Raw genomic sequence first — 13,153 nt, 5'->3', positions numbered from 1 at the left:
TGAAATCAAGCAGATTACCCAAAGACTGAACTCTATGGAGCAACAAATGATAACTATTGCGTTATCATCTTCAAGCACTACTAGATCATCAGCAGCTGGTCAAACAATAACAATGCCAATTATAAGATGGGAAATTCCTAATGAAACAAATGATGATTTGCTGGCCACAGAACATCTATTGTCTGACAAAGACAAAATGAATTGTCTTGTAAATTATTTATTCTCATATATTCACATATAATATACATTACCATGAACACAGTTTTGTAATCATACAATTAGTATTTGCTTTGAGGTAAGCTAAATTTATTGTGGAATATAATCTTCCCCCTAAAAAGCATAGAAATCTAAAAATTTAGTAAAATGTTTCATATAATCAATCTATTAGTGCATATTCTCTATTAGATTCTCAGACTGGTATTAGTGGGTGGGGAAGATTATAAAAAGATGACTTCGAATGTAATGGCTTCTTTATTGTCGAAAGAGGTTAGCCTGCAATACTCTATGCAAGGTCGAAAGAACCAAAAGTCTTTTATAAGCTTAGTGCTATATAAGTGTGTGATAGGTATAATGTTCTGTTTATTAAATTAGTTAATCTATTTTTTTATAATTTTTATGGTACTTAAATTTAAAAAGTTATGATTGCATTTAAAGTTTTAATATTTACTATTTATTGTATAATAATTATTTATTGTATTATTTATTATATATTGTTTATTTTATATTATTTGTATGGGAATTTAATGTTTTCAAAGCAGAGCAAGAAAAATTAATCAAAGCTTTAAACATGACTATCGAGGAACTAAAAAATTCCAACTTACTGTTATGAAAAAGAATAAAAGTCCTTGAAAATGTTGAACCTGTTAAATCAGCACCCTTAGTATCATGGGCAAGCGTTGTAAATGGAAAAAATACAACTAAAAAATCAGTAGAGCAACTACATCCAATAAATGTCATTACAGCCAAAAAAAAGGAAAGGGAGAAATGTGAAAATAATGTAATAATATTTGGCATTAATCCCTCATAAGTATTAGATAAACCAAGGGCGATAAAGGAGGATAAAAATTCAATTTAACAAGTTATTAAGCTCAAAACGAAAATAGAAATTCAACCACCTTTTGTTGTTGTTTTAAATAAGATCAATCGCAATTTAATTTTGAAAGCAGCAAGATTATTGAAAAGTTCGAGCGACTTTAAAAATGTTTTTATTAACCCTGACTTAACCGAGGCAGAAAGATATAAAGCTAAGTTGTTAAGTGATGAATGTAAAAAAAAAAAATTATTCAATTCAAAATATATGCTATATTATTATGGTATTCAAAATGACAGAACTGTTAAAATTGTAAAATAGCAATAGTTATTTACGTTTGCAAAACATTTTTTAATAGTAAAATATCTGACTATTGTTTGTCTAAAAGATTACACTATCTATCGAAAGGATTGCATCAAAATTGGCGGAGGAGTAGCTATTGTAGACATGAGATTAAATTGGAACAAGTACAAATAGCTCAAACTGACATGGACATTGACATCGTCTGTATAGACTTAAACTTTAGGTACCATAACCTCCGTTTAATTACATGCTACCGCCCACCTTCATACATCCCAATCGATGTGGCCTATATTGAATTTATAACTTCATTTATATATAATCTATGCCACTCCGTATCTCAATTTATTATTGTTTAATTTTCCTAAAATGGACAGGCTTAATTAGGTATCACCAAATTAAAAGTGTCATAGCCTTTTTTTTAAATTTAGTCAACAGTCTCGGTTTGCACTAATTTGTACTGGAATCTACTCATGAAAACAATATTTTTGACCTTGTATTTTCAAATAATGTCTCCTTTCTCAGTCTTATTTCAGTTGAATGTCCTTTCAGCACAAGTGACCATAATACAGTCCACTTCTCTATTAATATAAATGATTTCAATCAGTCAAAAAAAAACAACTGAATCCTTCTATGACTTCGTTAATGCTGACATTGATGGTTTTCAATCTTATTTATCAAATATAAATTGGGACTTCAAGTTTTTCTTTGTTTCTCAGTTGAGGATTGTTGGAACGTTTTTTCCAATCATTTTTGCAATGATATTGCAAAAATGATTGGAAAAAACGTTCATCTGGAAAATACGTTCATCTGGACAGATGACTCTTTTTTATTGGAAAAAAGAGTCATCTGTCCAAAAAAAAAATCGCTTCCCAAGGTTTATCAGGAAAATGTTAAATTGTAAAGCATTCTTATGGAAGAGATGGTCAAATACTAAAGTCATTACACACAAAAAGGCGTATAACAAATACGCTAGTAAATGTAAAGAAACAATACACACTTATCAAATAAGAGTCGAGCTCAAACTAGTAAAAGAAAGCAATATCAGCAAATTTTTTGATTATGTTAATTAAAAACTTAATAACTTTAAAAACAGTTATCCTCTTAAAGACAAAAATAATAATGACAAAACAACTAGTTGTAACGCAGAAATCGCTGACGTGTTTAACAAACACTTTGACAGTGTCTTTACGAATGATAACAGTTATAATAGTTTCATTTATATTTGATGCCAGTTTTAAGTCTAGTTCATTACCTAATCAATGGCGCCATGCTTTTGTCTCTCCAATTTTTAAAAAAGGAGCTACTGCGGATCCAAATAATTATAGACTCATCTCATTGTCATGCACTTGTTGTCGTGTCATGGAAAGAATGATCAATGTGCATGTTATAGAGTGCCTAACTCAACGTAGCCTAATAACTCATAATCAACATGGTTTCCTGAACAATCACTCCACCTGTACAAATCTCTTAGAATCTGCAAACGATTGGAACACCGCACTTGATAACCACCAAATAATGGATGTTGTATATATTGATTTCTAAAAAGCGTTCGACTGTCTCACATTCCAAATTATTAGTTAAACTTGCATTGTATAACTTAAGAGGTAATCTTCTAAATTGAATTTCCGTATTTCTTACCGACAGATATCAACAAGTTAAGGTCAGTAGTTCTCTATCAAACTCAATACATATTATTAGTGGAGTTCCACAGGGTAGTGTGTTAGGTCCCACATTATTTCTATTGTATGTTAATAATTTAACTGCTTTAACTAATAATCTGGATTGTCGTATAAAACTTTATGCAGATGATATAAAGTTATATAGTTTATACCGTGACATGGATCTAAGCCAGGATTTAGTTTTTGCTCTAAATAAACTCATAATATGGGCAGATTTGTGGCAACTAAAAATTGTTAGTACTAAGTGTTTTTCACTTACTACTAACAATTTTTCTCTCCCTCATTTTGCAAAGTTATAAAGGTTAACTATAAATTAGGTAAGTGTACCTTAGCTTGTTCCAACCCAAATGATCTAGGAGTTACAATGGATTGTAACCTTAATTTTAAAAACATATTTCTAATGTCATCCATCAAGCTAACTCTAGAGCATACATAGTTTTGAAATGATTAAAAACTAGCGACCCTTGTATCCTAGTTAGAGCTTTCACTACCTATATATGACCAATTTTAGAATATTGTTCTCCAGTTTAGTCGCCACACCAAATTGGCTTGATTAAATCAGTTGAAAATTTCCAACGAAAATTTACTAAAAAAATTAGGAACCTGAGAAATTTGTCCAATCGTAATAGACTACAGTTGCTTGGTTTGGAATCGCTTGAAGTTCGGCGCCTTAAAAATTGACTTTTTTTTCTAAGGTGTTTTAAAATTTTCCGTAAACTTATTTGTACAGAACAATCTTTGTTCTTTGAGATTGACAACAATAGCTACACCCGGAGTCATATTTATAAACTACGCAAACAATTTCGTCGCTTGAATTCAAGAAAATATAGTTTTTCTTTCCGAGTTGCTGACATGTGGAACAATATGACCTCGGATACTGTGAATGCAAAAAACATTTTATCATTTGAAAATAAGATTTACTCTTTTGACTTAAACAAATATTCTAAAAGGAACAACTATTTGTTTCTTTATAATTTTGTTTCTTTATAATATTTTTAATTTTTTAATTTTGTTATTGATTTTGTAGTGGTGCATTTATTATTATTATTTTTTTAAATTTATTTATGGGCACGCTGTTAGTGTCCATCTTTGTATGGACCTTCGTGTCCTTTAGAATATGTATTTGATATTTCTAATAAATATCTATCTATCTAAGGGAGGCAATTTTTACACTTTTTCAAAACTTCTGATTTTTGAGATTAATCACTTATCTATGATTTATTTTGAAAATTTATCTTTACTGATCTAAAACTTGTTTCTAGAAATATAAATTGCAAAAACTTTTAAACCACTTTTTTAGTTGAAGAGAGAAAAAAAAAAGAGTAGCCTCCTCAACTGAAGTGGCCCTCTCGGCCTTGGGCAGTTGAATAATAGAAAAAAAAACTAATCAGCTAAAATCTAAATTTTGAAAAAGATGTCAAAATGTCAAAAAAACAATAGTTTGATCTAATTTATAACTTATTGTACTGTAGAATTTGTATCGAATTTTGTAATATTTAATAGATAGATTATAGATATAGTCATTAATCTCAGAGAAAATATTAAAGCGGAAGATTTGAGACATTATTAATCTCAGAGAATATTAAAGCGGAAGATTTGAGACATTATTAATCTCAGAGAATATTAAAGCGGAAGATTTGAGACATTATTAATCTCAGAGAACATTAAAGCGGAAGATTTGAGACATTATTATTCTCAGAGAATATTAAAGCGGAAGATTTGAGACATTATTAATCTCAGAGAACATTAAAGCGGAAGATTTGAGACATTATTAATCGCAGAGAATATTAAAGCGGAAGATTTGAGACATTATTAATCTCAGAGAATATTAAAGCGGAAGATTTGACACATTATTAATCTCAGAGAATATTAAAGCGGAAGATTTGACACATTATTAATCTCAGAGATTATTAAAGCGGAAGATTTGAGACATTATGTTTCTTTAGCTATAAAGAGTAACTAAAGTTAGTGTTTATATTTTAGTTAATTGAGATATTGAATAGCTAAAGAAAAATACTATATATAGTATGTATAATAATATCCAATAAAATATTTTTGCCTTACAGCTGCTGTACAACAGAAATTTAATAAATGTTCAGATAAAGAAATCAGAGATCAGATGAGCTGTTTTCTTGCACAAGCTGGAGATTGGAATGGAGGTCGAAAAAACCGTATCTCAAAGGCGCCAACGACTGATCCAGATAGACAATGTATCGACAATTAACATGTAGACACTGATTTTAATAATTGATTAATTGTGCTTGTGATTCTTGTTTTGTCTAATAATTGATATATATTTAAATGTTTGTTTTTCTCGCTTGTCAATAATTAGAAGAACATTGTGAAATTGTAATTTAAAAAATGTATGCTAACGTAATAATGCACCAATTGATGCATTATTATTCACGAATGTTTGTGCGAATGTTTTTACTACTAACGGCAACATAAGACCCATATTTAGATCAATATTGGCGCATGTTTGAGAACACTAATAAATTAAGCTATTTAGGTAATATTTTACCATTATTTAGCCGATATTGATATAATACTATAAATCAATATTGGCGCAATATCGCACAATTAGCCCTTTGCAATATTGTGCCAATATTGTTCTCAATAATGCGCCAATGTTGGACTAATATAGCGCCAATATTGCTTGCTACTAGGGATATGTCAGGAATTAAGGAGATGAAGTTTAGTTTGTCGTTTAAACGATGAAAAGCTTTTTAGGTCTTTAATATTTTTATTTTGGAAATGATTCCATATTGATGGACCACGGTTTGTAATTAGAAAACTTGGTTGCTGTGATTTAATTTTCCCTAGGTGATAGTCGTACCTGGTATTTGAACGCAGATTATATTTTTCAGAAAATGATACCAAGAAATTATCTGAAAAAACGCTTGGTAGAAGATTGTTTTTATACATTTTTTACATAAAAATTAATATCAGTAATGCTAAGTTTCTCAATATCCAGAACCATCATGCTTTTCATCACTGGGCCCGGGTTTACTAACCTATTTAAATAATTGATTGCTAAAAAAGCTGACTATGTACAAGACTAAAATAAAGCATATTATATGATTTACTATCGAGAAAAGTTCTTGACTTATACAAAACACCTGTTACAGAGGACACCTTTGTTTCAAGAAGACCAATATGGTATCTCTATGACAAATTTTCATCAAAAAGTACTCCCAAAAATTTTATGTATTTGTCACGTTTAATTTGATTTTTATTAATAAACAGTTTTGGCAGCTTTAACGGAAGATTAATTGATTGTTTTTTTTTATGAAAAAGAGTAAAGCTAGTTTTTTTACAATTTAGGGATAATTTATTTGCTATGAACCAGAGGTTGAAATTTTCGAGTTCAATATTCATAGTTTTTAACAAAGTCTTTGCATCAGAATGATTCAAAATAAATTTGTATCGTCAGGATACATGATTGTAAATATTTTTTGGGAAGCTTTATGCATATTGTTAATATATATTAAAAACAATAATGGGCCTAGGATTAAACCCTGAGGAACTCCACGCGTAATATCAAGGGCTCCTGATTTTTCTAGTAATACAAATTGCTTTCTGCTAGACGAGTAGCTTTGAATCCACTTAAATGATGAGCCTATTATGCCGTAATATTTTAGCTTATAAAGTAAAATACTGTGATCAACTGTATCAAAGGCTTTGGAAAGATCAATAAAAACTCCTAATACTAGTTCATCACTATCAAACGACTTATAATTTTAATAATAGCATGTTCAGTAGAGCAATTGCTTGAAATCCAAACTGATTTTTGTTTAACAAATTGTTTAATGTAAAGTACTTATTGACTCTATTATAAATTACTCTCTCATATACTTTTGAAAAAACTGGGAGTAGAGAAATAGGTCGGTAGTTAGAAATATTATTGCAACCACCTTTTTTGAGAATGAGATTAATTTTGGCTAATTTAAGTTTGTCAGGGAATATACTATTTTCAAATGAAGATGATATTAAATAAAATAATGGTTTACAAATGCTGTCTATAACATAAATAGCTACATTACTGGAAATACCATCATATCCACATGACTTGTTGCGTTTAAGTTCAATAATTGCTTTATTAAATTCAAGTTTAGTTATCTTTTCATTATTAATACTTGCGTTTGGTTTTTCTCCCAAAAAATTACTAAATGTTTTATTTGGTTGCGCAATGTTAGAAGCAAGAAAGGGGCCTACATTAACAAAATATTTCTTAAATTCTTGACATATACTTGTTTCACTTGCTATAATTTTTTTTATCAAAAATTAATTTTTTGGTAAGCAAGTATATTATAAATAATTTTTATGATTATTTGTAAGTATTAGGGTAATTTAGATTATCTTTACGGTCTTATCACCGAGCACCGCGGAAAAACATTTAAAAGTCTTAAAAACGATTTTGTCTACTCAAAGACAAGCAGCTTCAAAATTCAAAAAATACAAATCAATATTAAAAATTATTGAAAATAATGGCAACCCATTGTGTATTTTAAGATATATATATCTTAAAAAGCACGACGGTTTGCAATTATTTTCGGAAAAAAATATTTGAAGACTTATGCAAAGAAATTAACCTGTGTTTGGGTTTCCTGCGGAATCATATGACTTAAGGTGTTTTGCAAAATAGTATTTAGATAAAATCACAACTTGTTGATTTCGTAACTAAATTTGTTATAGTTTTTATACTTTGTTGCAAAATCTTTCTGAAAACATCACTTTTGTATATTACTTTTTTTTTAATCAAACATTGCTGTTTTAAATGATTCAATGTATCTATTAGTCTTTTTTTACTGGGTTGTGCCAAAATCACTCTAACTCGCGGTGCGACTTTAGCCCACCATTTAATCCACACACACCCCCCCACCTCCCAAAAAAAAGTTAAGTTATTTTAGTTACTTTTTATTGTAAAACATTATTATTATTAATTACTAAAAAATACCATTTATATTCTTTGTTATATAATAAAATACTTGGCGAGTATCCTGAAGCCTGTCTTCATTTTATGTTCTTTGGCGAATATCCTGAAGCCTGTCTTCATTTTATGTTCTCTCAATAAAATCTTGAATTAACTTGATGTAGCGCTCTGCATGGTCATTTATAACTGCGATCATTATAAGTGTTCTTACACACATTGAAAAGTATGTAAAAAACTTGGAAACATTTTCATTTTCCCAAGCTTTGATTTCGTTTAACTTTTTGAGCAAACATTCTTAGAGATCTCCAACAGCAAAAAGAAAAGGTAGGACTGTTCCTTGAAAAATTAATTTTGACTTATGAACACTTTTAGTCAGAGTTTCAGGCTTCTTTTTACCCAGATCTCTCAACTCTTATAAGAAAGCAGCTTGTTTAAAATGTTGGTTTTAACTTTAGTTTTTAGTTTTACAGATCAAAGCCTTTTTTAAATTCAAGTTCTTTAAATCTCTTATATTTTTCTTTTATTCATTCTTATTTTAGTGACGCTAATATTACATGGTGTAGTACCAATAAAAACAAATCAAAATAAAACTCTTTAATATGCAAAAACATCCAATCAGAACATATCCAATGCACAGTGGGCCAGTGACTGGACAAAAGTATAAAAACCAAAATCAGAATTTTGATGCCTAAATGGTGTCGAACCTATATAAAGACATTATAAAACAATTTAAAACCGTTTATATACACTTAAAGTTTTAATGAATATACTAATGCTGTGGTTGAAGTAGACGCAAATATAAATTAGAAAAAAAAAATTATAAAGAGAAAAATGTTGTTTAAAAAATCGATGGAAATAAATAAAATTTACATAAAATATTGCGCTTTTTAAAATATTGTATTATAATTCTATATATTATCTAGATTTTAAAAGTTGTTAGACTAAAATTGATATGTAATTAACATATTTATAGCAAATTTAAATATGCTTAATTTGTTATATTCTAATGTCTAACTTTTGCTTTTAATTGACAATATATTTTTTTATTGCTACATCTTGGTTTAATACTCAAATATTTTAAAGCTTATATATATTTGCTTTAATAATTTCATAAATCTGGCTGCCACTAGGGGCCACTTAAGTTTTCTTTTACGTTTGAACTCTTTTACCTAACAAAAAATCTGTGATTGCACTCAAAACTTTTTATTTGCACAAAATTTAAAAAAACGTGAAAAACATATAATACGGTCTTAGTCATACAAAACGTATTATTGAACAATAATATATATATATATTACTAAGCTAAGAGATGGATTCAAAGTAAAATAACCAGTGCAAGGTTTATTATAAAGAATTCAGCTTGGCTTGAAAATGATTTTAATACCACATTAATGAAGGATAGTAAAAATAAACAACTCGGCAGACCTAAATTATCATTTCAAGAATCATCATTAAAAACAAAGAAAAGTTGCAACTTTGTCAACTTCAAATTCTTGTGAATTATTGTTTGCTAAGCTTGTACTATTTATAGATTACATTCTCAAAGATTTTTGATGTTTGTAAATGCATGGGAACAATATAAACATACAAATTTTAAAAATTCTGTAGACGCTCGTAAAATCTGTTAATTAGAAAAACTAATTAATTAAGCTAGAATACAATTTTTTTCTACAGGAAAACAAGTTTATCTAGCAACTTGTAATCATATTAAACTTTAATAAGTTTTGCTTTTCACGAGCAAGGGTCTCATAATAAAACTGGTGCTAAATAATGTACATAGCGCAAATAAAACATATGCAACTAATAAAAGTTAGTTGCTGCTAAGCAAAATTAGGTATCCATAGCAACTAAATAAAAAATATATTCACGTTTTTAAAAAGCCTCATATTGGTACTTATATAAAATTTGGTAAACATAGCACTCGTAAAAATATCTGCAAATACCAAAACTAGATTTTTGCTATCCGAAATTTAGTATCCATAGCAACGAATTAAAAAAATAACACCATAAGAAGCGCAGACATCATATTATTACTCATCCTAATTTTAGTCAATATAGCCCTAATATTAAATTAGTTATGAATTTTGTCCAGTAAAAGTGAATTCTGGCCCACTGTGCAATGAAAGCCGCTATACACTTATAACCACTATACACATATAATCAGAATATATCCAATGAAGGCCGCTATACACCCTGCCAACCATATTTATCTAAGTTAAATATACTAAGTATTTACCAAATAAATATTTATTATCTTCTAATTTTTATGTTCAAAATAATAAAAGTATTATTCCAAAAACTTTTAATATCTTATTCAAAACTAATCAGAATAAATACTTAACTAGATATTCAAGTAACACCTATATACAACCTAAAAGTTATTTTGCGGCAACTGAGTTTTTAATTTCAATTAGAGGACCAAAGGCATGGAATAAAATACTCGAAACTGAACTTAAAACTCTTACAATGTTAAATGAGTTTAAGACTAAACTTAGACAGTTATTACTAAAAAAATGATCGAGCACAAAACTATTTCTAAAAATGCAAAATATCCTTATGATTGATGTATCAATTAAATGAAAAGTATATCAATTTTAGAAACGCTTAAATTAAATGCACTTTTTTTTTTTTTTTTTTTTTCGTAAGTTTTTGTTTACATTTGACGTAATATATATAAATTACATATTTTTTTCAAATACAAACAAGGCTTCTAAAAGAAGATCAAATGATCTTATCGTCAGAAGCCTTTTACAAAACAGAGTACATAAAGTATTATAAAAACGCCTTTTTACAATAAGAGAACGTAAAAAATTAACATAAAAATATTAAAACAGTACTTAGATAAATAGAAACAAATTTCAACAAGTATAAAACAAAGATTGAACATACATTTCAAAATAAGATATTTTCAATAGAGAGAATGAGATCTTTTAATTTAATTTTAAAAACAGAATAAGTTAGGGGTAAGCCGAAGTTAGGCAAAATAATTTTGTTCCAGAGATGAGCTGCACGATAAGTGATACAGAATTGATTGAACTTTGTTCGACAGAGTGGTTTATTTAAATAGTTATTATTCCTCATGTTAAACTTGCTTAAAGGTTTCAAAATAAAAAGGTCTTTAAAAATTAAAGGAGATAAATCATACTTCCACATATAAGCAAAAGATAAATTTTTATATACGTTTAGTTTATAAACATTGAGGATTTTCATTTGATTGAAAAATATTGCGGAATTTGAGAACCGATCCGCAAAATTAATTACACGGATCGCATGTTTCTGACGGCGATGGAGACATTGTAACTTGCTTTGATCAGTACTACCCCAGGCAATAATTCCATAACTTATATAACTATGAATAAAAGAATAATAAAGTTTAGTTAAATTATTTTTATCTAAATGAGTACGCGCCTTATATAGAACTCCAATACTTTTTGAAACTTTCGAGCAGACATAGTTAATATGATGTTTCCATGTGATGTTCTCGTCAATAAAAACCCCCAGGTATTTAGTTACAGAATCTCTTTTTATTTCATATTGCGGAACACCACAGGATACATTTAAAAACTGTGTATGATTAAGATCATTACAAGAAACAAATTGTTTTCTGTTGGATAAATAACTTTGAAACCATTTACTAACTCTTTCATTTATTCCGTAATAATTAAGTTTATAAAGTAAAATATCATGATCCACAGTATCAAATGCTTTTGAAAGATCGATAAAAATTCCTAATGTAAATTGAGATTTTTCAAAAGAATTGGAAATCTCACGTACCAACTGAATAATTGCATGCTCGGTTGAGTTATTCTTCTTAAAGCCAAACTGATTGTTGTATAATAAATTATTTAAACTAAAATAATTAAATACTCTATTGAACATGATTCTTTCTAGTATTTTTGAAAATATAGATAAGATAGAAATAGGCCGGTAATTACTTATGTCAGATTTGTCACCACCTTTATATAGTGGAATAACTTTCGCAATTTTCAATTGATCAGGAAAGACTCCTTGTTCGATTGATGATTTAAAGACTTTAAAAAGAATATATTTTAATTGTTCAAAGCAATCTAAAATTATGTTACCATTGATTTCGTCCGGTCCAACTGCTTTATTTTTTTTTTAGTGTTTTAAAGGCTTTTTCGAACTCATCAAATAGTAACTCTTTAGATAACTCATCCGAGTGAATGCAATTATCCATCGGTACTAGAAAATCTTTAAATGATGTTTCAGTGTTAGGAATTAATTTAGATAGTTTAGGGCCAATTTCAACAAAGAATTTGTTAAATTCGTGAGCTATTGTTTGAGAATTAATTATATTATTGTTATCTACTTTGATCATGTGTGGCAGGGAACCTGAGCACGGTTTTGATTTACCGATAATTTCTTTTATTATTTCCCAGGAGCGTTTACAAGTATTTTTGGCTTTATTGAGAATTTTAGAAGAGTAATGTTTTTTTAAGTTTTTTCGAACTTTTTCAAAAAGATTTTTGTAGTCTTTGTATATTTTCTCATTGGCGAATGATTTGTTTTTTAGATATTTTATGTATAATTTCTGCTTAACTTTTGATGATTTTTTTAAACCTTTGGTAATCCAGGGAGAATTAATTTTTTTTTGATTTAATGTTTTTTCATGTAAAGGAAAATCGGCATCATAAACTGAGTAAAATGTATTAAAAAAATCATCGTAAATTTTGTTTGCGTTATCACTAAAGTCGATGTTCTTCCAATGAAGTAATGATAATTGTGTTTTAAATTGCTCAACATTTTTTTGGTTTAAGTTGCGTAATTTAACTTTTATGTTAGTTTTGGTCATAATTTTAAAGTTGTTTGTGATAAAAAAGATAGGGAAATGGTCAGATATGTCTGTTTTTAAAATACCTTCATTTAAGTCACTGTTAAAAATATCAGTTGTTAGAATGTTATCAATTAGAGTAGCCGATTTAGGAGTTACTCTGGCAGGGCGATTTATTAAAGGAATGGCTCCCATTTCAAAAATAGAATCATAAAAATTTTTAACTTTAATGTCCGTAAAGTAATGGAAGCAATTCATATTGAAATCCCCTAGAATAAAATTCTTTTTTTTTTCAAGAATGCCTATTTTGAAAAGGTTTTCTTCAAAATACATGCTCATGTTCTCGGCCACACCATTTGGGGGCCTATAGCAACAGCTCAGTAAAATGTTTTGTAATTGATTGTTTAGAATTTCAA

At 28.4% G+C, this 13,153-nt stretch overlaps 1 protein-coding gene across 1 annotated transcript; it reads right to left on the bottom strand.

The window, feature by feature from the left end:
* Positions 1-306: 306 nt before the first annotated feature.
* On the bottom strand, positions 307-12,932 carry LOC136088375 (uncharacterized). Its single transcript, XM_065812080.1, has 3 exons — positions 12,824-12,932; positions 6,856-7,223; positions 307-330 (listed from the first exon to the last, which is right to left on the bottom strand). The coding sequence occupies exons 1-3, from the start codon at positions 12,930-12,932 to the stop codon at positions 307-309; spliced, it is 501 nt and encodes a 166-aa protein (XP_065668152.1).
* Between the last annotated feature and the right edge of the window lie 221 nt (positions 12,933-13,153).

Source organism: Hydra vulgaris, chromosome 12, assembly GCF_038396675.1.
Source record: "Hydra vulgaris chromosome 12, alternate assembly HydraT2T_AEP".
Lineage (NCBI taxonomy): Eukaryota > Metazoa > Cnidaria > Hydrozoa > Anthoathecata > Hydridae > Hydra > Hydra vulgaris.
The sequence above is the reverse complement of the archived record's forward strand: the minus strand, read 5'-3'. Positions and strand labels throughout refer to the sequence as shown.

What these genes read in the sequence shown, in the direction of transcription:
- LOC136088375 (XM_065812080.1), bottom strand. Translation starts at nt 12,932, where the DNA reads ATGGGAGCCATTCCTTTAATAAATCGCCCTGCCAGAGTAACTCCTAAA. An exon ending in TAACAGTGACTTAAATGAAG is followed by an intron (nt 7,224 to 12,823) that starts GTATTTTAAAAA and finishes TTGTTAATGTAG; the next exon opens with GCCCCTTTCTTGCTTCTAAC. An exon ending in TTTCAAAAGTATATGAGAGA is followed by an intron (nt 331 to 6,855) that starts GTAATTTATAAT and finishes TATGCTTTTTAG; the next exon opens with GGGGAAGATTATATTCCACA.